General features: G+C 39.7%; 1 protein-coding gene across 1 annotated transcript in view; it reads right to left on the minus strand.

Annotated features, from left to right (window-relative positions):
• Positions 1–27,011, minus strand: part of LOC124619510 (ornithine decarboxylase 1-like) — a 206,702-nt gene that overhangs the window by 31,585 nt on the left and 148,106 nt on the right. The window contains exons 6-7 of the mRNA XM_047145956.1: positions 6,555–6,852; positions 6,089–6,303 (exon numbers count right to left, since the gene is read on the minus strand). Coding sequence (XP_047001912.1) covers positions 6,089–6,303; positions 6,555–6,852 — 513 coding nt within the window. The remainder of the gene's footprint in view (positions 1–6,088; positions 6,304–6,554; positions 6,853–27,011) is intronic.

Consider the following 27,011-nt stretch of genomic DNA (forward strand, 5'->3'; position numbering starts at 1 on the left):
CATTGGCACAGAATCTGGTATATGCCGGCATTCCACAAATGGAGATCATCTTATAATATTTCAGTTATTATATATTACATATAACATATAATCTTCCTTCTGCTTTGGTCTCCATAGTGAATTTGATGTTCGGATGTATGGAAATCAGGTGTGTTGTTGCCTACATTCAACCTTTGAACTGCCTTATCCAGACAGTTATAGGGAGACTTACAGCTGAAAGACTCAGATATCCTGGTGAGTTTTTATGTTGTTTCATTATTTACCAGTGTACCCCTTTGATAGTCAGTTTAGCTTACTGCACAGAAATTTGACGAGAAGACGACTGACCTTTTCAAGCATGTTCTGACCTCCATGTATTTCCATTTTAATGGAGATTACTATGAAGAAACAGAAGGAGTCGCAATGAGGAGCCGACTCTCGCCTGTGGTCGCAAATTTCTATATGGGAGTACTTCGAAGAGGAAGCTTTGGCATCATCCAAATGGAAACTTACTTGTTTTCTACGTTATGTGGATGACACATTTGTGCCCGCATCTCGTGGTCGTGCGGTAGCGTTCTCGCTTCCCACGCCCGGGTTCCCGGGTTCGATTCCCGGCGGGGTCAGGGATTTTCTCTGCCTCGTGATGGCTGGGTGTTGTGTGCTGTCCTTAGGTTAGTTAGGTTTAAGTAGTTCTAAGTTCTAGGGGACTTATGACCACAGCAGTTGAGTCTCATAGTGCTCAGAGCCATTTTTTTGACACATTTGTGATCTGGCCCCATTGAAGAGACAAGCTCTTAGACTTCCTTACACACCCGAACTCCATACATCCAAACATCAAATTCGCTATGGAGACTGAAGCAGAAGGAAGATTACCATTCCTGGATGTCATGGTCAAAAGAAGAGCAGATGGCACACTGGGCCATCGGACATACAGGAAGAAAATGTACACCAACCTGTATTTGCAAGTGGATAGCTGCCACAGAGGAATGGGGTGTTAAAAACACTGGTGCACAGGGTGTGCATCATCTCTGATGCAGAGAGTCTGCCTCAAGAGCTGGAACACCTCAAAACTGTAGTTCGGAAAAATGGGTACTCAGTATGGTAAAGCAGACACGCTCTCCACCCCACCTCTACAGTACAGCATGTGGAGATGGAAGAAGTCACAGACAAAGAGATAGCCACTGCCTATATACCATGTAGTGGTGCACTATCAGGGAAAACAGGATGAATATTGAGGAAACACCAAGTAGGAACTGTCTGTTGACCACCAAATAAAATGCGAGCAGTATTGGGAAGTGTCAAAGATGATATTGGTTTGCAGAAGGCCAGCATATACCAGATTCCATATCAATGTGGGAAAACTTATATTGGACAGACAGTGCGCACCATTGAAGATCATTGCCGAGAACATCACAGGCACACTCGACTTGGGTACCCCAATGAGTCAGCGGTTACAGAGCACTGTTCGTCTGAAAATCATGAAATGGACTACCAACATACCAGGGTCTAGGCACAGACACATTGGGACAGCGTCATTAGAGAGGCTATTGAAATTTGTACCAGGGACGGACTCATCAACCTAGATTGTGGCTACAACCTCAGCAGGGCATGGGAACCAGCATTGAGTCTAATTAAAAAGATGCTCATCAAATGAAATGAATGGGTGACTAGGGCAGATGAGGCAATTACACTGATGCCACCACAGATACAATCACCGGTGTCTAACCAACCATTGACGTGCGGGTGCGGACCACCAAGAGAATGCCTCGTGAGGGGAGGGGATTTAAGATGGCCGCCCGCCCTCAGGAGATCAGTTTGTCATCGCACCTGACGATGGTGACATCTCTGATCACCGAAATATTGTGCTTATTGGACTCTACGGACCGGCAGTACACCCGTGGACTGTTCATGCATATAATTTGTTTAGGTGGCAGAGCAGAACTTTACTGAAAACGTTTTGGAAGTCAACCAACACTGCATTAATCTGGGTTCCACTAATTGCAGCCTTCTGGGTCTTCTGAATGGACAAAAGAAGCTTTGTTTCAAATCATCAGTAAATTCAGAACCCATAAGGAGTGTTTGGTCTCAAGAAAAGTAATCATACATGAGCACCGAGAGTTTATCATAATATTACCAGATATTGACATCAAAGAGACAGGGTGTAATTTCACACAACTCTTCTGTGACTCCTCTTAAAGGTTGAGATGATGTGCACCTTTTCCCAATTGCAAGTGCTGTTCTATTGTTTTAGCAAGCTGTGACAGACTGTTGAGGAAATGAGTATTCCCACGCACTGAATATTAAATCTTATTGATCCACCATCTAGTTGACCTTCCTCAAACAGGAACTGTCAGTTGTTTCCTCAGTTCAGTGTTCATTTATTTATATATCTGTGATTCTTGTATCCACATAATGGTTGAACATAGGAACTGTGTAGTGATAATCTTCAGTGAAGCAATATCAGATCAGAGAATTTAGTACTTCAACCTAATTTTATGGCATTCCATTTCAGTGCCCTCATAATCAGTGCACATCTGCACGTATGACTGATTTTATGTAGTATTAAAGTTTCACAATATACTGATAACTTGGCATCAGTGTTGAAAAAACCTGAGAGAATTAACATTTGGATGGATTGATCACATTGTTCTATTGTAGGTAAAGGTAGGTCATTTTGATTCATTGATAGTATTGGCAAAATAATAGTAAACTGCAGCTGTATAATGAAATAAGTTTCTTATTAACCACTTGTGTGACATGCACCAAAACAGTCTTTAACCATATATAAGTATGTTGGGATCAATTGCACATTATGATAACAGGATATGTAAACTATCAGATAGTCAGAGAAAAATGCTTATTACCTGTTGAAAATACACTCAAAAAATTTTCAGAAGTCATTCTCTGCAAAGAACTTAGGAATGTCTTGAGACTCACTACATATTACACCCTTGTAAGGATCTTTAAAATAAGATGAGGCTAATTACAGTCCTATATAATCTATTATTCTTTTTACACTTTCTCTATGATTGGAACAGCATGAAAATATAATATACGGGGTGAGTTGCTAACTATTGCCATCAAGAATAACTCCAAAAATATGGTAGGAGCTCAAAAGTTTGTGGGACAAAAGTTCATTGGACAATGGGGGCCTTAATATGATGTTGGTTTTTCATTGCTAGGTTGGGTCATTTAAGAGATATCAAGATCAGCTTGGTTTTTTTTAAATGGGATCCTATAGTCTGGTACTCATTTTCTGGTAACAGCTATCAGATGAATCCAATGATGTGTAACAGTAAGGTCTTTGTAGGTCAATGAAGGTCACAAAGGTGGCATGAACGGCAATTTACAGAAGATGTTCAAAGTGATGACCATTGGTATCAATGCAGAGCTGCAATCCTCTTATCATGGATTGATTGGTTTTTCTTATCACATCGGCACTTATTGAAGCACATGCTCTGACAATTCTTTCTTGCATATCTTCCGATTTACTTGGGAATTCTTTATAAACAATGTCTTTTATGAATCCCCACAAGAAAAAATCCAGAGACATCAAGTCTGAACAAGCCGGCCATGACACATCTCCTCCATGTCCAATCCAATGATTTGGGAACTGTCTCTGCAGCTCATTTCTAGCCATCAGAAAAAAATATGCCAGACACCCATCATGTTGATATCACATTCTGTTCCTTGTTCCTAAAGGTATTTCTTCCAATAACAGACCTAATGTTTCTTGGAGGAATGTGGCGCACTTCCTACCATTAAGATTTCCTTCAATGAAATAAGGGCCTATAATTCTGTCCTCCGAATCCCTCACCATACATTCACCAACCAAGGTTTTTGGTGTGCAACTTGCCACAGCCAACATGGATTTTCAGTTACCCAATAATGCATGTTATGTAAATAACATTTTCATAGTTTGTGAATGTAGCCTCATTAGTAAATAAAATCAGATTAATAAATGTGTCATCCGTATGAATCTGATGTCGAGCCCATCGGCAGAATTCAATGTGACGCATACAATCCGTACCAGATAATTCTTCATGCTGACTGAAATGGTAAGCTTGACATTAATGGCGATGCAAAACGTGAACAACACTACTCTAGCTCACGCCAGATTCCCTTGCAATTTGATGTGAACTAACACAAGAATCTCAAACCACAGTGGCAAGAGTACCAATTTCCGTTTCCTTGTTAGTAGCTTTCCTTTGCTGGATATGTTTCCGATGCATTAAAGATCCAGTTGTTCTCACTTTATCATACACATATTTAAATGTATGACTTGAAGGGGGAGTATATTGAGGATATCTTTCAGTGTATAAGTCTCTAGCTCTCACTGAATTTCGTTGGCATTCTCCATAAATGACAAGGATATCGACTTGTTCTTTGAAGGAATACATCATTCACATTCGCTTGATTCAATGATACTAGTCTTGCCATTCCCATTAGTGTCGTATTGTGAAACCATCGAATGGTGTTTACATGGCAATGGCACATTAGATGGATATGTCGTATTCGGTGAATATTTACTATTTGCACGATATATGAGAGAGAACTGTCAGAGCATGTGCTTTGATAAGTGCCAAAATGACAAGGAATACCCACTCAATCCATGATAAGAAGATTGAAGCAGTGCAATGATACCAATGGTCATCACTTCGAACACCTTCTGTAAATTGACGCTCATGCCACCTTTGTGACCGCTGGCCTTCTAAGACCTTACCGTTACACATCATTGGATTCCTTTCAATAGCCCTTATCAGAAAATAAGTACCAAACTATACCATCCTATTTAAAAAAAGAGAAACAAAGTTGATCTTCATATCTCTGATGCCACCCCACCTAGCAACAAAAAACCAAAGTCATATTATGGCCCCCATTGTCCTATGTAACATTTGTCCCACAAATTTTTCAGCTACTATCATACTTCCGGAGTTATTCTGGGTGGCAATAGTTAGTGACTCACTCTGTATAGTAGAGAAGTAAAAGTAACCTTTGCTACACATTTTGCAGTGACTTACAGAGCACAAGGTTCCTGGTGAGCTAGAATTAGATTCAGCTGAAGAAAGAGAATCATATGCACTGTCAATAAAAAATTGTACTGCATTATAAAGTGAAAGCTTCTGATAATGTTGACCATAATAAATCTGTTGGGCAAGAACATTAAGTTGTGTGCTATTTAAGAGTAGTGGACTATGTTACATGTTTTCTCTTCATCACTATCATCATCAACAACAACACAACAATAATGATGGCAGCAGCAACAACATAAGAAACACAACATTACATTCCATGTGCACTCATTACAGTACACTGAGCAGTTAGACTTAAGAAACACAGCATGCAAGCTGCTGAAATAGCTTTAATTAGAAATGACTGTTCCAGTTACAAGCCATTTCGTACACCAAACCATTAATTACACAAACAAATGTATTTTATAAAGAAGAACACAATGCATATATATGTGTATAACAGATCTTGAAAAGCAGTAATACTACCCACAGAATATGATAAAAGTTTTTACACACTATTTTGCTATAGTGCCATATTATTATTCTTTGGAAAATGCCTGATTGTCAAATTAAGCCCACATTTTCAGTGAGGCATAAATACAATCCCAGTATGATGAAGTAACACAGATGGGACCTCAATTTTCCATTATGACATGCACTGTATTTATTATGTATGCATTTACAAAACAAATAACTAAATGATTCTGGTGTGCATTGAGAACTGAAACAGAAGTAGTTCAAATTAAAAGTAATTCCAGTTAAAATATATTTGATCTGAATGATTACATACGTTGTTGCTAAGTGATATATTAATAAAATTTGAAGTGAAGATAACTAATGTAAATGCATAACTCTGAAACAGACTATTAGCATGGCAAGAAGAAGCTGAAATGAAAGAAGCAGTGAATAATTTTTAATTTACTTAGAGCACAGTTTCTTTTCATTCATTTTAATTTGCTCCTTATTTTCAAGAAGCAGCATAGGGAAATTATAAGATGTGATTTACCCATTTCACACAATATTAATGATAATAATTATGCAAAAACTGTACCAAACTTACTTTAAGAGGAATTGGTGTCACTTTTGCAGGTGCATACAATATGAAGTTAAAACTACCATATACTCCATCATTTATATAGTATATGACTGACGTTATGGATCCATCCTTTACATTACTAAGCTCTCTTTTGGAGTGGACATTTGCAGCAAGTGTGTAAGCAGAAGCAACATAAAAGCGCCCTGGTTCTGCTATAACTTGTGTGCCACAATCAGGAAAGAATTCTTCCAGAGCATTATTCACCACCTCTGCTATCTGTAAAATTGAAAGAAAAATTATATGTTACACAACACTGTGTAGTGAATTTCTTTATATGTGAAAGTTCTACTTCAGAATGAGGTCCAAAAAAAATGTATGTATGCTTGAAATATAGCAAACAACACTGTGTATACAGGAAATACAAAATAAGCTTTTGCAAGTATTTTTTACTTATTGTAGAAAAAAAATTATGCAAGGTTTCCATAAACCAAGAAGTTCTCTAACAAGTAAGAGACTTATAATATTACCTTGTCTAAAGAACAACCCTTTTCACCAGGAAAACCACCACCAATATCAATTAGTTTCATGGAGAAACCCAGAAACACCCCATGGTCAAAAACCTTTCGGGATGCTGCAATAGCTTTGTGATAAATAGGTGGGTCACCACAGCCAGAACCAACATGGAAACTGACACCCACAATCTCTAGTCCTAATGAGTGTGCCACATTCATTAGATGTGGTGCCTCTCTCTCTGGATCACAACCAAATTTCTTCCCCAGGCAGCTTTTTGCTATAGCTGCATCACATCGTATCCGTATCACCAGCCTAAAAAGTGAAAGACCGAGTAATATATTAAACTAATTTCTTGATTTTTATTGTCTTACACAGTATTTTCAGAAAATATAGTTATCCAAGCAAACCAAATGCTCTTTCATGTTTTGTCTTACAATATTTATTTATTTATTTATATCAAAAGGAAAATTGATTGAAAAAACTGCAAATTACAGGGAGACAGGATGGTTGGCCACTACATACATTTAGAGGGTGAAATTCTAAGACTGCTGATATACATGCCCAATGAAAGAAAAAGAACAAATTACGCATTGCTTTTGGAAGTGTAAGGTCAATCTGGTTCAGTGGCTTAGTGGTCAAGTGCCAGACTACAAATCCAAAGGTCTTGGAATCGATCTCTGGTCAGTTATAGGACTTTAACTGTAATTTACAACTTCATTCACTTCTAGCAATATTGTCTTATGTGAAAAATGCTGAGCTCCACCATGGTTCGGGATCTACATTAAACTGTAGGTCTCCCCATAACTGGCTGGATAATGCAGTTCAAAGGTCAAAAGAAGGCAACAACATACTACCTCCAACAGAACCATGCCTGGTAAAGTACACTACTGGCCATTAAAATTGCTACACCATGAAGATGACGTGCTACAGATGCAAAATTTAACCAATAGGAAGAAGGTGCTGTGATATGCAAATGATTAACTTTTCAGAGCATTCACACAAGGTTGGCACCGGTGACGACACCTACAACGTGCTGACAAGAGGAAAGTTTCCAACCGATTTCTCATACACAAACAGCAGTTGACCGGCATTGCCTGGTGAAACGTTGTTGTGATGCCTCGTGTAAGGAGGAGAAATGTGTACCATCACATTTCCAACTTTGATAAAGGCCAGATTGTCGCCTATCACCATTATGGTTTATCGTATCGCGACATTGCTGCTCGTGTTGATCAAGATCCAACGACTGTTAGCACAATATGGAATCGGTGGGTTCAGGAGGGTAATACAGAATGCTGTGCTGGATCCCAATGGCCTCGTATCACTAGCAGTTGAGATGACAGGCATCTTATCTGCATGTCTGTAATGGATCATGCAGCCACGTCTCAATCCCTGAGTCAACAGATGGGGACGTTTGCAAGACAACAACCATCTGCTTGAACAGTTCGATGATGTTTGCAGCAGCATGGGCCATCAGCTCAGAGACCATGGCTGCAGTTACCCTTGACGATGCATCACAGACAGGAGCACCTGCGATGGTGTACTCAACGACAAACCTGGGTGCACGAATGGCAAAACGTCATTTTTTCGGATGAATCCAGATTCTGTTTAAAGCATCATGATGGTCACATCTGTGTTTGGCTACATCATGGTGAACGCACATTTGAAGCGTGTATTCGTCATCACCATACTGGCATATCACCCGGCATGATGGTATGGGATGCCACTGGTTACACGTCTCGGTCACCTCTTGTTTGCATTGATGGCACTTTGAACAGTAGACATTACATTTCAAATGCGTTACGACCCATGGCTCCACTCTTCATTCGATCCCTGCGAAACCCGACATTTCAGCAGGATAATGCACGACCGCATGTTGCAGGTCCTGTACAGGCCTTTCTGGATACAGAAAATGTTTGACTGCTGCCCTGCCAGCACATTCTCCAGATCTCTCACCAATTGAAAATGTCTGCTCAGTGGTGGCCGAGCAACTGGCTCGTCACAATATGCCAGTCACTACTATTGATGAACTGTGGTATCATGTTGAAGCTGCGTGGGCAGATGTACCTGTACACGCCATCCAAGCTCTGTTTGACTCAATGCCCATGCATATCAGGGCTGTTATTACGGCCAGAGGTGGTTGTTCAGGGTACTGATTTCTCAGGATCTATGCACCCAAACTGTGTGAAAATGTAAGCACATGTCAGTTCTAGTATAATATATTTGTCCAATGAATACCCGTTTATCATCTGCATTTCTTCTTGGTGTAGCAATTTTAATGGCCAGTAGTGTACTTTGGTGTTCAAAATAGTCTTCTTTAGATTGATAACTGCTTTCCTTAAGTCCTTCCTGAAGAAGGGAAGAAGGAAAGAAAGATAGGTTGGGTCAAGCATGTGAGGAGACAAAGACTGGGGGATTGAGGGGGGGGGGAGGGGGGGAGGTCAGAGAGAGTGGCTAAAAATAATACATTCAATAGAAATTTGATAGATGAGGGAGCAAGAAGTAAATATGGATAATGAGTAAGAGATGAGTGCAGCGAAGAACTAGTATGAAATTGGAAAAGGAAACAGGGAAGCATCAAGAGAATGAGAGAGAGAGAGAGAGAGAGAGAGTAAAAATGTAGCTAAAAAAGGGGCATCTTAATGTATATTTAGTACAGAGGTAGGAGGATGCAAAGTCTTGTTGCTTGTTGGTGGGTTTTATATTTAGTGAGGTTTGGATATGAACTTTCATGACATGATGGTCAATGTCAAGGACTTGGAAAAGCACTAGATGAATTGAAGTTTGGGAATTGGAGTTACACTGTTGCAGGAATTAGAGAATTTTTTGCTTACCACACGCTCAGAGCACAAAGATGTTATTGCTTAACCTGTACAAAGCCACAGGGGGAGGGAGGAGCTGCATCTGGATGTTGAGGAGTACTTCTTCCATGCAGCCCAATGAAAGGGTGTCATAGGGTGGGACCATTCCAGTTCCTGCAGCTGCTCCCTAATTTATTTGTAGACAAGGTCCTTAAATGCAAAGTAAGCTGCACAAAGGAATTAGCAGAGCATGTTTTCAAAACCCTGTGATATTTCCCATTGTTATGCAGAAGTGTGAAATTTGACTCAAAGGTCCCTAAAACCTTCCTCTGCAATGGTGCATAAGTGTGGCACCTTGGAAGATCACCCTCAGATTTGGCAATGCTTCGAACAGCAAGGCCAGAGCTCAGATATTCATGTGAGGTTTAAGCATTGACATGAAATGTCACCCCAATTCTGCCCTGTGCCACCAGGGCCATGTTACATGATGGTAAGGTTATCATACCCCTCTTACACATATCTCACTCCCTCTCTTGATGCCTTTGTGATGTTGGTCAGAACTGCAACAACCAGTGTAGAATTCATGCAGTTTTCTTATGGTTGGCCAAGATAAACATATTAGACATGCTGTCACTAGCTATCAATATGAAAAAAACCTCAGGAGGAAAAAAACCACCCCTTCCATTGGAGAGACATTTAAACACATTTTGTGATTGAAAACGACAATTTCCAGTATAATGTGCAACAAAATGATGTTCTTGACAACCTTTCACACTGCTGACATTCCCAGATGAGTCAACCCTTATCTGAGAACATCATCTGCAGCACCTTTGAATGTGATCCAGTCCCTTTTTACTGTGGATTGACTGCAGTTTCTGCTCTAGTATATACTATGGAACACAAGGAACCTTTCAAAAACATTCAATAAAACTTGGACATGATCTGAAGCAGTAAATGTTATTTATCCCTTTTTGCACCCTTCTGCAGCATGATCACTGGAAGTCGAGCAGGGGGTGTGGGGAAGGGGGTGCGACATTGCTACATGCTTGAATAACATGGCAAAGATCCCTCTAATACCCCCCTCCCCCCTGCCCACCATCTCTCCGGTTCAATGTCAATTAAGTGCCTGTAGGCAGGCAACCACTCTGACGTGCCACAGATTCTGCATGTCCCCAAGCAGACGCAAGAGCTGTAGCATAGAGCCACTCAACTGAAGGTTGACAAAGAGTTGCCTGCTTGCAGGGGTAGGAATCAGTCAATGGCTGTCTCTGTACAGGAGGGCATAAAAGATTGTCAATAACATCATTCTGTGGCACATTACACTTCAAACTGTTGTTTTCAGTCATGAAATGCGTGTCAATAAAAGACCCAAGAAAAGGTGTGGTTCCATTGGTGGCCTGTGTACCATCTTCCGTGGCCTTTTTCTGCCTGTACTGAGTGGTGGTGTGTCCGAAAGGTTTTTCTTGGCCCCCCATAAGAAAACTGCATGATTACCCTGCTGGGCAATATGGTTCTGATCTACATTGCGGACATGTCAAGAGACAGGTTAAATGAAAGTTGGGTGTAGTGACCTTCCCATTGTGGAACACATATACATTGGTGTTGGGCAGAGTTGTGGTGAAATTTCATTCCAATGTGACACCCTGACCAAACATTTTTTTTTTTTTTTTTTTTTTTTTTTTTTTTTTTTTTTTTTGCTGTTTGAAGCATCACCAAGCTCAAGGATGATTCCGTGGGTCTTCGTGCTTTTGTACCATTACAGCAGGCTTCTTTGAGCCAAATTTCACACTTCAGCATTGAAAATGATGGGGTTTCAAAACAGTGACTCTTTAATTATTTTGTGCAGTGTAGCAACAGATAAAAATCAAGCTTATTAGGATGTCAATACATGTGGTTTGAGGGGAGACATATAGGTGGCAATTGATAGAGATAGAAATCTAGGGTTGAGAAACCATTGGTACACGTTATGCTGTATAGATTAAGGTTGCATCGATAGAAATAAGAAGAGATCCAGTTGGGAGTGGGATGAGCACGGTTTTAAGACCTTCCAAGAAATTTCTGGTGTCTTCCGCATGGATGGGTATCTCTGTGTGATTGATTGGGAGATATGGGTCAACTGGGCTGCAATATTTCCAGTCCTAAAGGAATCAGTTTAGATTCCGTAGAAATGTTGGAACACATGAGGCAATACTGACACTATGACTGATCTTAGAAAATACACTAAGGAAACGCAAACCATTTGTAGACTTAGAGAAAGGTTTAGATAATGTTGACTGGAATACACTCTTTCAAATTCTAAAGGTGGCAGGGGTCAAATGCAGGGAGTGAAAGACTATTTAAAATTTGTACAGAAACCAGATGGCAGTTATAAGAGTCGAGGGGCACGCAGGGGAACAGTGGTTGGGAATGGAATGAGACAGGGTTGTAGCCTATCCCTGATGTTATTCAATCTGTACATGGAGCAAGCAGTAAACGAAACAAAAGAAAAATTTGGAGTAGGAATTAAAATCCATGGAGAAGAAATAAAAACTTTGATGTTTGCTGAAGACATTGTAATTCTGTCAGAGACAGCGAAGGACCTGGAAGAGCAGTTGAATGGAATGGACAGTGTCTTGAAAGGAGGATATAAGATGAACATCAACAAAAACAAAAGAGGATAATGGAATGTAGTCGAATTAAATCAGGTGACACTGAGGGAATAACATTAGGAAATGAGACACTTAAAGTAGTAGATGAGTTTTGCTATTTGGGGAGCAAAATAACGGATGATGGTTGAAGTAGAGAGGATATAAAATGTAGACTAGAGTTGCATTTCTCTCACATTGAACAATTCTCTTCAGCTGTCGTTTGTCCCATTTTTGCAGGTTCTTTTTCCATCTGCAGTGATGTCAAACATTTGATGTTTTACCAGGTTCCTAATATTCACGGTACACTAGTAAAATGGTAATATGGGAAAATCCCCACTTCATTGCTATCTCAGAGATGCTGTATCTCATCGCTTGTGCGCTGACTATAACACCATGTTCGAACTCAGTTAAATCTTGATAACCAATCATTGTTGCAGCAGTAACTGATCTAACAACTGCACCAGACACTTGTTATCTCCAATGCCGTATTCTGCCTATTTACATATCTCTGTATTTGAATCCGCATGCTTATACCAGTTTCTGTGGAGCTTCAGTGTATAATATTGCTTTCAAGTTCATCTCCCCTGTGTAGGTCCTCTATGTGCTCCTTCCACCTTTCAGGTTTCCCTTCTTTGCTTAGGATTGGTTTACCATGTGAACTCTTGATATTCATACAGCTGCTTCTCATTTCCCCAAAGGCCTCCTTAGTTTTTCTGTAGGCTGCATCTATCTTTCCTTATTGAAATATGCTTCTCAATCTTTACTTTTGTCCTCTTGCTATTCCTGCCTATCAATTTTGCACTTCCTGTCACTCTCACTTATTAGACAGTTGTATTCCCTAACACCTGCTTCATTTGCTGCATTTTTAAATTTTCTACTTTTTGATGAAGTTCAATATCTCTTGAGTTAGCCATGGATTTCTACTAGGCCTTGTCTTTTTAACTATTTGTTTCTCTGCTGCCTTCACTATTTCATATCTTAAAGCTACCCATTCATCTTGACTGTAATCATTTCCCCTGTTCTAGTCAACCATTGCCTACTGCTCCTTCTGGAACTCTCAACAACCTCTAGTTCTTTCAACTTACCCAGATCCCACCTCATAAATTTCCTAACTTTTTCCAATTTCTTCAGTTTTAATCTACAGTTCATAATCAATAAATTGTGGTTAAGAGTCCACATCTATCACTGGAAATGTCTTACAATTTAAAATCTGGTTACTAAATCTCGTCTAATCATTATATAAACAATCTGTAACCGTCCAGTGTCTCCAGATCTCTTCAATGTATACAGCCTTGTTTTATGATTCTTAAACCAAGTGTTAACAATGATTAAATTACACTCTGTGCAAAAGTCAACCAGGCAGCTTCCCCTTTCATTCATTTGCCCAGTCCATATTCACCTACTATTTTTCCTTCTCTTCCTTTTCATACTTTCAAATTCCAGTGCCCCCTCACAATTAGGAAAGAATTAATAATTACAAAAGATAGGTTTTTCATCATAATCTTTTTCTTCTTCTTCTTCTTTAAAATGACAATGGTGGTAGTAATTGGAATTTCATCCCCCAAAACTGACCCTTCAGTGCATCTCCTTGTAATTTTTAGCTTACCAGCATTTATTTAATTATTTTGCATGGAGTCATTAAAAAACAGTATTACAATAATTGTACATTTTAAAAATTAATATATTATAAATGGAATTTGGAAGTATGTGCAATATAGTTATAAAAATGACCTCAAAGTCTTGTAACACTAGCATATTTGCTGACGTGTGTTGGTCTACACTCTGCAAAAGAAAAAATACACCTTTTTTTAAATATAAAAAGAAATTAGCTGTAAATTAAAAACAAAACAATAAGCAAAATAAAGTCAGTTTGTTTGAAAAAGGACATCTTGAAAATACAATTTGAAATGTAGTAAAGTGAGATAGCTGCTCTTGATCTAACATAACCTCTAATAGGAATATTATTTTTTATTTTCTGCTCTCCTTCCCATAATAAATAGTTCAAACAGAAAATTTTAAATCAAGGAATTACTGTACACTACAATCACTTTCGCCCTTTGTGGGTAACTTTGATCCACTGACTGCAAAAAATTTAAAATTGTTTTTCTCATGAAAATTACCTCATTAGCATGGTGTAAAGAAGGCAGTATGAATTTGAAATGCACACATAATGATCTGGATGGTTATGAGTTTCCTGAAGTAATATCATAGTTTAATATATACAGTCAAGACACTTTCTGGTACGAAAATTGTTACTGTTTAACAACTAAAGTGAGACCAGCACTTCAAGAAAACAAACATTCACATGCTTTGTAAGGATAATGCTTTTTTATTTAATTATTTCAAACTTAATTAATGAAAAGTTGCTATATTTTTGCATTCCATGTGGTAGTAAATTAACAATAGATATGAATTATCTTAAAATATGTGTAAAAAAAGCTGGATCACACTGATTCAATGACATAAGGTACAACTTATTCATGAAGAAATACTTTCAGACATCTGCATATTTGCAGCTTATTCCACTGAAAGCAGGAGAATATAGACACATACTTCATGCATGAGAAGCATATAATTCTGTTTTTGTCTGGTGTTATTATCACAAGCACTTTGTTTGACTATTAAAAAATTTTTATGGGGTCTAATGATTGGCCCATTCTTACACTTAACTCATCTTACTAACACAGGAATACTTTTGTAAGTGTAATCACTTTTGCTTCAAAAGCAAATGTGTTGAAGATTTTTGCATTTGTGACTCAGATTTAGCAACAATTGCGGAACTGGTTTCTTCTACATTGATTGATGACCAAGCTCTATCAGATGCTGCACTGTGGATCTTGTGGATGGTCAAGCTTCCTTCGGATCTACAGCTATACCAACTATCTCATGTAGCAGACTCTCCCAATGTTTGTCTATGCATGGCCAATCAGGCCTATGCAGTCATTCGTCACCAACACCATCTGTCATGGACAACAATGACTTTGCCTTCAGCTACATCCCCCATCCTCTCCACACCACCTCACCTCCAAGCTTACCCACTATGCACATACCATGCAACGTAAGGGGATGCCGCTCACAACTGTCGTGCACCCTGTGCATACCCACTTCAGGAGTGATGTGGAGGGGTGTCCTTTCACTATCTACTCAGACCATAAACCCCTCATTGACGCAGTATGCAACTCGGCAAAGGATCTACTGCCACGACACTTCCAACACATGGTCTTCATTTGCCAACATTCTTCGGACACTAGTTACATCCATGGTGTGGAAAATGTTGTAGCTGAGTATCTGTCTCATATCTTGGTGATCTCCACACCCTTGAACTTAGATGAACTGGCGTGACTTCAGACTGAGGGCGCGGACATCCAATGACTGGTTTCAGATGATGAGTCTTTGCTTGCCATCAAACCTCTTACTCTGCAAGCATCGTCAACCCCTGTCCTCTGCAACTTCTCTACTGGCAGCTCCCACCCCTTAGTGCTGTGCATCCTACGGTGCAGAATCTTCAATGCTTTACACAATCTGGACCACCTCAGGACATGGGCAATGACAAGACTAGTGACTGAACATTTCATCTGGCCATGCATGTGGCATGATTGCCGCTCTTGGGCACGCACATGTGCCCCTTGTCAGCATAGTAAAGTGGGCAGATATGTGCAGCCTTCTTTAGGACAGTTCGACATCCCCAATGGCCACCTGCGGCACGTGTACGTTGACGAGGTCGATCTCTTCCCCTATCTGAGGGGTACAAATACATTTTGTCTATAATTGACTGCATAACCCATTGGGTTGAAGTGGTTCCTCTGGTTGACATTACTGCAGATACCATAGCTCGCACTTTCTTATCAGCATGGGTGGAGAGATTTGGCTGCACACCTTCACTTACTATGGACCAGGGATGACTATTCGATTCCTCGCTTTTTGCTCAACTGTGTGAGCTGTAAGGAGCAGCCAAATTTCACACGACAGCCTATCATCTGCAGGTGAACGACTTGATTGAGCGATGGCAGAGAACTCTTAAAGCTGCACGTTGCGCCATGGTGGGCTTTGGTCTTCGAAGGCTCTTCCTTGGGCCTTCCTCGGCATCCACTCCGCCCACACGGAAGACCTGAATGCTTTGCTGGTGGAGATTTTATATGGAGAACCTCTCATCCTGCCAGCTGAATTCATCAAGGACACACCTCCGCCCGCGCAACTGACCTTTCGGCCCTCGCAGAACGAGTGCGTACACACGTTGCTCACCTTTGCCCACCCCCCACCTCATGTTCATTCCACCCCACCAGTGTCTGTACACAAAGACCTGGTGTCGTGCGAATTCATCATGCTATGAGACAACTCAGTTCGGACGGCCCTGCAACCACCAACTCCGGTCCGCACCGCATCTTATGCCGCGGAGTTAATACCTTCGTGATAGTACTCAATGGACGACCGACTACGGTTTCAGTGCACTGATTAAAACCTGTGTTGTCCATCTCTGAGCCATGTTCCACTGCTCCCAGCCAGCCTGCCTTCACTGGCACCCTGCCCACTGATGCCACCACCTGAGCAGCTGTACAATGCGGCTTCCAATGCGCCCACTTCACGTGCCAGACACCGCCTTCATTTGCTGCACTGGCACAATGATTTTGTGCTGACATGAGCTTGCTTTGCCCCCATGCTCTGCACTGCCAGAGGTCGCGGGGGGGGGGGGGTGGGGGTGGGAGGGGGGGGGGACTCTGTGGCACCTCTGGCATGAAGCACCATGTCTTTGAACTGGTGTTCCTTGACTTTACTTTTAGTTCACTTTGTCTATGTCTCATTGAACGCCATGTTTGATAGCCTCTCTTGTAATTGCTTTGTTCAGAGTTAAAATAAATGTTGATTCGACTGCAAAAGTGTGTTCTTATGGTTTTACACCATGTAATACCCACAGACTCTTTACAGCAGTGCACCACCATTCTCATCTCAGCCTTCACTGCATGTAATTATCCCACTAGCCTAGTTAAAAAGCAGATTTCCAGGGCCATCAGATCCAATCCTGATACTACTGATCCCTCCACAAAACAGCTTTGGAGCACACCATTGTTGACTCAGTATTATCCTGGTCTGGAATGTGTTAATCAGCTACTTCAACAGGGCCATACTATCCTAAAATCAAGCCCTGAAATTTGATCTATTCTGTCTAAAATTATGCCCACCACATCTAGAATAGCTCTCTGTCGCCCTCCCAATCTCTGCAATATTCTTCTTGTCAGGTCCTATGCTCCTTCTGCACCCATCTCCCTACCCAATGGCTCCTACCCCTGTGATGGTCCCTGCTGCAAGACTTGGCCTATGGACCCTCCTACCACCACCAATAATATCCCTGTAACTGGCAAAACATATACTATCAAAGGGAGAGCCACCTGCGAAATGACACGTCATACACCAGCTACACACATCAAACAAAGTTTTGCATCACCCCGGTTCCCAGAACTACTGAAGGCAGACATTGACTGTGGGTATTATATCACAGACACAATCCCTTTGACTGTTCAGAGCTGTCACTAAACCCACCCAAAGATATAAACAACCATGCATGAGCAGTGTCTATCGGATGGAGGGTGATCAACAGCCGATCAGTTCCTGTCATTCTGCCAGGAAGGGGGTATATGGCTTGTGTTATCTGTAATTCAACCATGCCTATACGGTCAATACTGTGGTTTGATTGCATCCGCATTGTTACTTTGTGCCAGGAAGGGCTCTCAACAAGGGAAGTGTCCAGGAATCTTGGAGTGAACCACAGCAATGTTGTTCAGACACGAAGGAGATACAGAGAGACAGGAACTGTCGATGACATGCCTCACTCACGTTGCCGAAGGGCTACAACTGCAGTGAATGACTGCTACCTATGGATTATGGCTTGGAGGAACCCTGGGAACCCTGACAGCAACGCCACCATGTTGAATAATGCTTTTCATGCAGCAACAGGACCTCATGTTATGACTGAAACTGTGTGCAATAAGCTTTGCAACAATGACACCATGCAGTGTGGTACAGATGGGCCCAACAACATGCTGAATGGACTGCTTAGGATTGGCATCACATTCTCTTCACCGATGAGTGTTGCGTATGCTTTCAACCAGACAATCGTCGGATATGTGTTTGGAGGCAACCCCGTCAGGCTGAACACCTTAGACACACTGTCCAGCGAGTACAGCAAGGTGGAGGTTCCCTGCTCTTTTCAGGTGGTATTATGTGAGGCTGATGTACACTGCTGGTGGCCATAGAAGGAACTGTACAATAAGTGAATGTTATCCTCCGGCCGACAGTGTAACCATATCGGCAGCATATTGGTGAGGCATTCATCTTCATGAATGACAATTTGCACCCCCATCGTGCGCATCTTGTGAATGATTCCTTCTGGATAATGACATCACTTGAGTAGAGTGGTCAACATGTTCTCCAGGCATGAACCCTATCGAACATGCCAGGGATAGATTGAAAAGGGCTGTTTATGGATGACGTGACCCACCGGCCACTCTGAGGGATCTACACCAAATCACCATTGAGGAGTAGGACAATCTGGACCAACAGTGCCTTGATGAACTAGTGGATAGTATGCCACAATGAATACAGGCATGCATCAATGCAAGAGGACATGCTACTGGGTATTAGAGGTACCAGTCAGTGTGTACAGCAATCTGAACCACTACCTCTGAAGCTCTGAAGGCCACACTGTATGGTGGTACAACATGCAACATGTGCTTTTCATGTGCAACAAAAAGGGTGGAAATGGTGTTTATGTTGATCTCTATTCCAATTTTCTGTTCAGGTTCCAGAACTCTTGGAACTGAGGTGACGCAAAACATTTTTTTACGTGTGTACTATGTAAACACAGTTCAGCTTTCCACATCAGCATGACTACCATCAAATTATCAATTAGGATGAATGTACATAGGCAGAGGGTATATACTGGCAACTCGCAATACCCTGTTGTAGAGATTCTTGGCACCTGTTTCACCACATGGGCCATCTGGATTCCTCCCCCAGACACCAGTTCCTCAGAACTGTGCAAGTGGGAACTGGCACTAGAATATGTCCTTGGTTCTCACTACCCATGTGGCCTTAATTAACGTTAATTCCTTGTGTCTCAGCTTTTCTTCACTGTAACTTCTCTTTGCTTCACTCCATTTTAGTTGTCTACAGCTTTCATTGTCTTTCCCATCTATTTTTTCAGTGCTCCCTCCCACCTCTATTATGTACAATGTTCTTAGCTTCTCACTCTTATTAACTCTTGCATGATGTTTTAATAGTAATCTCTGTCTCTAATATTACCCTGCCTTACACCTTTAAGCTCTCAGGTTTTAAAATCTCATCTGATGCAGTTGCTACAATCAGTCTTTCCTTCCCATCCTGTATGGTAAGCCTTGCCTGACCCGCGGTTCTGGGTGACTTTCCCAAAATCTACCCATTTTCCTAGATCTCTCCAATCCTTTTCCTTCATCCATCTTCCTTCCCCTTCAACACTTCGGCCTGAAGAAGGAGCCACTGGCTCCAAAAGCTTGTCAATCACAACAGTCTTTTATGTGTGTGTTCTGCCACTGCTTGGTGAGTAGATTTTTTATCTATCCAATTAAATAATTTTTCAATAATCAATTGTTTTCGTTTTTAAATAGTGTAGGTATTAAATCCCATGTGGGTTTCTTCCATTCCACATTCACTGCTTTGGCTGAAAGTGTAGTGAACAAACCCGTACTTTGTTCAGTAGATATATGAAGTCTCTCTACAAAAAGTCAGATCTTATAGTGTTTACCAGCATTTTTTGGTTATTAAAGGAAAACAACATTATTCGTTAAATGTGTGTACCTTACAAGATAATGGTAAATAAATGGTACTGCAATGTATTGTTTTGTATCTCCTAGTGTCATTAGGAAACTAAAGATGTGTGGCTTGCTGACTGCTTGGGATGCTACCATTGCTGCAGGTACCAGAAACGAATTGGAGTATCAAAATTGTAATGTTAGACTGTGGTAATATTGTATCTGCAGCACTGGACTCAATGTTGATCATATATATTTTGACAGATATTACACCCCAATAACTTCTGCCTGAAAGGTTCACACCAGTTAGCTAAAAATACAGTGAGTGTAATTTTGCATTCTGTCAGTACTAGGTATCTACATCTACATCTATATACATACTCCACAATCTACCATACGGTGCGTGGCGGAGGGTACCTCGTACCACAACTAGCATCTTCTCTCCCTGTTCCACTCCCAAACAGAACAAGGGAAAAATGACTGCCTATATGCCTCTGTACGAGCCCTAATCTCTCTTATCTTATCTTTGTGGTCTTTCCACAAAATGTAAGTTGGCGGCAGTAAAATTGTACTGCAGTCAGCCTCAAATGCTGGATCTCTAAATTTCCTCAGCAGCGATTCATGAAAAGAATGCCTCCTTTCCTCCAGAGACTCCCACCCGAGTTCCTGAAGCAACACTCGCATGATGATCAAACCTACCAGTAACAAATCTAGCAGCCCACCTCTTAATTGCTTCTATGTCCTCCCTCAATCCTACCTGATAGGGATCCCAAACGCTCAAGCAGTACTCAAGGATAGGTTGTATTAGTGTTTTATAAGCGGTCTCCTTTACAGATGAACCACATCTTCCCAAAATTTTACCAAAGAACCGAAGACGACTATCCGCCTTCCCCACAATTGCCATTACATGCTTGTCCCAATTCATATCGCTCTGCAATATTATGCCCAAATATTTAATCAACGTGACTGTGTCAAGCACTACACTACTCATGAAGTACTCAAACATTACAGGATTCTTTTTCCTATTCATCTGCATTAATTTACAGTTATCTATATTTAGAGTTAGCTGCTCGTCTTTACACCAATCACAAATCCTGTCCAAGTCATCTTGTATCCTCCTACAGTCACTCAATGATGACACCTTCCCGTACACCACAGCATCATCAGCAAACAGCTGCACATTGCTATCCACCTTATCCAAAAGATCATTTATGTAGATAGAAAACAACAGCGAACCTAAGGTGAGATACTGTCATTTGCATGACATTCAGTTTGGATAATGTATTTAATGCATCTATAACATGGTACACATTTTTGAAAAATATGGGGTTACCTTAGCCTGGGTCAAAGTAACCTTAAAATGAAGAGTAATTGGTGTTAGAATCTGATGGTGATTCTGAAAGTTTCTCTGATGTACAAGATGATGTCCAGCTCCACAAAATGTTGAAATGTAAATTAGCAGTTAGGTAATATGCTAGTTTTGTACAAAAAAGTAGAGTGTTCTGGAATTGGGACTGAGGTGATTAACAATATTGCTAAAGTGAACTGTATGGGAAAGACAATGTTCTGTTGCAAATGGTCAGAACAAAAAGATACACTATTTTATTCTTCAGAGGATTTGATGAAAAGTGTCAGTCCAACTGGCAAAATATGGCTATTTTCAAGTACCAGAGCTTCAGTACTGTAATTTGTATAATAAGGTTCACATCCACACAGTACAGTATTCTTAACATAAGATTCTATCAGCATATAGTTACCATTAAGTAACATGTAAGTCAAAAATTAAATAGTCACTTGATGAAATATACTACACCTGATTGTTTACTGTGTCACTTTGTGAATGAGTTCAATATTCCCTGTCCTTCCCTTCAAAAATTCAGTCCTTTATTTGTTCCTCATGCGCGCGTGCATGTGTGTGTGTGTGTGTGTGTGTGTGTATGTGTGTGTGTGTGTGTAGCTTATGGGCACTTAACGGCGTGTTTATGAGTACCCTTACACACATTAAAAGAAACAAATGTGGATAAAACAGTGAAAATGTCAATACAAGTGCTAAGACAATGAAGAAATAGTAAAATGTTCTATACATGAGGTTAAATGACAGAGGAGATAAAGAAATGCACAGAGAAATGTGACTGGCTGACCATTTAAAAAAAACATGGATGAGCCAGTCACTGTGTGAACACAATAAAACCATTTCCCTATCATCTTGGGAAAAGTATTGGACTATTCACAGAATTTTGAAACTCAAACCAAATTCATTTGAACATTACTTAAAACAGAGCACAGACCCAGTGGCAAAGCCGCTGTGGCCCACTAGTCAAAAAATAAAATCCAGTCCAATAAAATGTGGCACACAAAGATCTGTACACCAAAAGCACCACACACTGGAGGATTCTCTTGCCACAGCAGAAATCCATGCAGCATTGGGCTGTAGCCGATACGAAGATGAGTTAGAAAGACTTCCTCCCATTGAAATGGCTGGAAGAAGGTATCCCATTGCCAAGTTGTGGGTTTTACCACATGGAGCTTATTTTCGGTCATTTCCAGCCACTCATCTTCCCATCAATGTATGACTTTGTACCTCAACAGTGAGGTGACTGCATGCAGGGGGATGGCACATTGAAAGAACTGAGAATCACAACACGCCTCCTTGGCTATTACATCTGCACTTCCATTCTCCTCAATACCCATGTGCCTTGGTACCCAGCAGAAAGACACCTCCTTCCCCAGTCATTGTAGTTGGAGGAGGGCATCCTGGATATTCTGATCTACTTTATTTGCTGAGTACACGCTTTGGAGAGAGTGAAGGGCACTCAGATAATCATAACAGATAAGAAATTTAGCACTGGAAGAATGTCTCATCTGCTCCAGTGTCCACAATATCACATACAATTCTCCATCAAAGACAGTAAATTCTCGAGGCAGTCAGACCTTGAAGACAAGACCCAGGAAAATGACAGAGCAACCAATGAAGTCCCCCTGCTTAGCCCCATCCTTAAAGATAGAAAGTATAGCATTAAAAACAGAAGCAGGAGTGCAGTGTCTATCCTACTGCACTAAATCTAAAATTTATAGAAGGGGAAATTGTTACCTTGAAATAGGAACACCAAAATTTTGAATAGAGGCTAGATTCCATGGAAAATTTCAAAAAAGTTGCTACTGTAGAAGTGTTACAATTGAAAGAGCTCAACAAAGATTTCGTAAAGAAATTCACAGAAACAGACCACAGTATACAAAATTTCACTAAAATCTCAAATGAGAATTTCACAGAATTAAAAGAAGATGTAGGCACTTGTTTAGGTAAAATTTTGAATTTCAAATCTAAATTCCAATAAATCGAAGAGTCCATTGCGGTGAAATCTTTCTGTAGTTACAGTCCATTGTGGAAAAATGTCAGAATAAACACATTTTCAGAGGAGGGCAATATACATCCAGTTGATTTCATGTGCCAGATAAAAGATAACTTCAATGATAAAATGAGTGATAATTTGAAAATTAAATTTTTTTATTAAAGTTTTTAGATGGGGGGCCTTTGCATGGGTGAACGAAGCAACCAAATCCGAAATGTCATTTAATGAGGTAGAACGAGCTTTCATGAACAAATTCTGGTCAGAAACTAAACAAGTCAGAATTTTTGAATGCCCCAAGTTTCACACGGCGTAATGGTCACATGAAAACCTTTTGTGAACAACAGTTAAGAACTTTAGTAAATCTTGATAAATCACTTGATGAAATGATCCAAATAGATGCTTTAAAATGTAGATTGCCACACAGGATACAGTGGAGTCTGGCCTATGGGCCTGATGACACTATTGAGGAATTTTTAAGATTTATAGACAAATTAGACTTAGCCTGGGAAAGAAACAAAATCTATAATGACAGGCAAGATGACAGTAGAAGTAGAAACAGAGCCTTCAATTTCAGATGGGGAAGGGATAGTACACATAGGACATACCAAAATTTTGTACCCGGAACACAACCTAAAGTGAATAGAATGAAGTTTGATGGGGAATTTTGGGAAAATTTTTTGTCCGAAAACAACAATGAACTAAAAGATAGAAGAAAATCTGAGTTTATATTAGAAGAAAACACTCTGACAAATTTCTTTGACAATAGTAATGCAGCAATAGTTACTGACAGTGATGAGAACATATCTGATGAGTATGGTTTAGTGAGAATGTTGAGTGACTGTGAAATGAGTGAAAAAACTGATACTGGTGCTGTATGTGTGGAAGCTGATGTTCATGTCCTTGGCAGTGGAAATGAGAATGACAGTGTAATTCCAGATGAAATTCTAGTAGACAACAGTCAGAAAAATGAGGATGTGTCAGAATAGAATGGTCACAGTGTTGAGGTTGTTGAAGAAGTGTGTGAAGAGCTAAATGAGTTTGGTGTTAAAAATAATATCAAGTGCAATGATAATGTTTCTGATGATGATGACAATGATGCTGATGATGATATGTTGCTTACAGAATTGGATGGGATGGTATATGTAGAAGTTAAAGTTGATGATTTGATGCTGAATGATTCTGGAAATTCTGACGTGTGTTCAAGTAATGAGTTAGAAACCAGTAGAGCAGTGCCAGATAGTTTAATATTGCCAGTTGATGTCAGTGATTTGTCTGAATATGATGGTGAAAATGGAAAAGATCTAATTAGTGATAAAGTACTAAGTGTGGTTAGTGACATTAGTAGCAAAAGTCAGTATGGTGATTAAAAGTTTGAAGTCATAAATGAAATTTGTCAAAATGTGCATATAGGAAAGGAATGTTGTTTTGGAAATTTGGAACAAGTACCTAATACTAATTCAATCAGTGAATGTGTACAAGTAGTGGAGGAAGGGAGTGTGTGTGTTGAGAAATCAGTAGCTTGCAGACACATTTGAGGGAGCTTCACAAAAACAATTACCTAGTTAATGAAAGTACCGCAAAACCGAATAAACAACCAGCAAATAGCAAACTTGTGTTGAAGAATGTATACTCTATGCCACACATACAAATCCATGTTGTACACATTGTCATGCCACACTATGAATATTCTGACCCAGCGGTAAAAAAAACACTAATTGAAAGAAAATTACAAATCATAAAAAGTGCAGTTAATGTTCACTGCTTTCTGCAAATTCAAACACTGAGAAGTGAGAAACTGGATAACTTAACACGATTGAAGCTAATACTGTAAAATATTTTTTTGTACTTTATATTCATATTTCTTTTATGTGTGAATATCTGCATATGTTACCTATATTTTGTCTATTCATAGAGTGGGGGGTGAAAAGGGTATATTTGAACATTTGTGTATGCTTCGCATAGATTGGGGGTTGTTTGATTTTTATGTAGGACCATTTGAATTTGTTGTTATTTGGACTTAGGAACATGACACAGCTGAAATTGTGCAGACAACCTTAATCACCCATTTAGCATCATGATATTTGTTCTTTGACATTTGACACACCATTGGAAATTTATTTGTTATGCATCTTACTTTACACAGTCAAAATCATACAGTATACTTTACCAAACTCTACGGTGAGTACTGTAACCCAGTGAAAGTGAAATAACCAATAAGAGGAAATTTATTTTCATTTTTGTTATCACTGAATATTTGAACATTTTTATTGAATTCTTATGTCCATCATAAATTATGAATTAAATAGTGATTTGAGGAGTTGAAATAGTTGAGAATACATTCTGTGCAGTGATTTGAGGAGTTGAAATAGTTGAGAATACATTCTGTGCACTGAATAGTCAAGGCAAAATCTGGGGGTGAACATCCTCTCAGAAACATTTTTCAGTAGTTTTGTGGTGAAGTTTAACAGGTATGGGATCTGTGGTACTTTCATAGATACACCATGTGGCATATGGTGCCTTGCCCCAGACAGTGACTCCATGTTTATTTTCTGGAATCACTCATCTTTTACTACCCCATCTTGTTAGTAAGAGCAGTTAGGATCCTTCTACAATCCTAGTGTATACAGTGTGCAGTTCGTAAGACACAAGACTATATCTTGACCATGCATTTAACTTAGAATGTGGAAGAACAAAACAACACTAATTTTAATTTTTTTAGAAACCAGTATTTTCCAAAAAAAATCCATTTTTCATATTAAGATTCATCAGGTAGTGATTTGCTACTGTGACCAATAAAATACGAACATAGTAATTTAGTATATGGCCCTTCAATGTGAAGGAACAGGATTTATTACATGAAACTTTTAATGAAAAAGCAGATGATGTGACTGACTGTTTGTATGGCATGGATATTAAATATCTGACAGATGATGTTCCAAAATATTGTGTGATTCTATGAATTGTGACGAAACATATAGTGACAAGCATAACAATTGTGTGAGGGCAGTAAGAACAGAATGTTATTTCAAATGATGACAACCTCAAATCATTCTAACAAAATTTTCCTCAGGTGGTTGCTAACTCTTTTTGCAAATTGGGGGTGGCGAACCCAAGGCTCCGAGCTGGTGTGACCCTTTCCTTTTCAAGTCACATCCTCTCTTACTTTTCTGTCTAAATTGACCCTCCTTCCACTATTCATGTTCTCCAATAGCTAGTAAGTCAATGACTATGTTGTTTGAATGAATACAGATAGTTGGAAGATGTTGCACTGCAACATATGTATGAATTTTGAGGAGAGTTGGCATGATATTTATTTATTATGTGTGTGCAGTTATAATGAAGCTCTGTTACATTATGTTTTGGATATAATACTCTCATTGTGCTGATAATGTTATATTCTCATTGTGCTGATGATTTTGTGAAAAGTTGAGAAATTGTTTAGAGTTGGTGTAAAGTTTACTTGAGATATCTGTGCAGTTAGAGTGAAATTCTATCACTTTACATCTGGGATGTGATTACAGTTAGGTTAGACTGTTTGTAGTCTTATATATGTGTTCTCATTTGGTTTGTCCTGTTACTATATCTATTATGTGAAAGTCACTGGATAGACATTGATTTACTATCAAGTATGAAAATACTCTATGTCATGATCTTGTCCTTAACATGTATTAGATCTATTGTGTAATTGGCGAAGGAACATTTCTCAGAAAGAAATTTATTATGTTTGTATTACTTGAGTGGTTCCATCTGTGGAGCATAAAGAAAATGGAATTTTATGTTGGAGATAGTTACAGGGACAGAAGTGTTTCTGATTCCCAGGATTTGAGATTCACAGTCTTATTTTCATGTTATTTACACCGCTTCAGTGACCATTATGATCAACCATTGGTAGTCTTATTTAATTATTCTTTTACC

This window comes from Schistocerca americana, chromosome 6, assembly GCF_021461395.2.
Source record: "Schistocerca americana isolate TAMUIC-IGC-003095 chromosome 6, iqSchAmer2.1, whole genome shotgun sequence".
NCBI classification, from domain to species: Eukaryota; Metazoa; Arthropoda; class Insecta; order Orthoptera; family Acrididae; genus Schistocerca; species Schistocerca americana.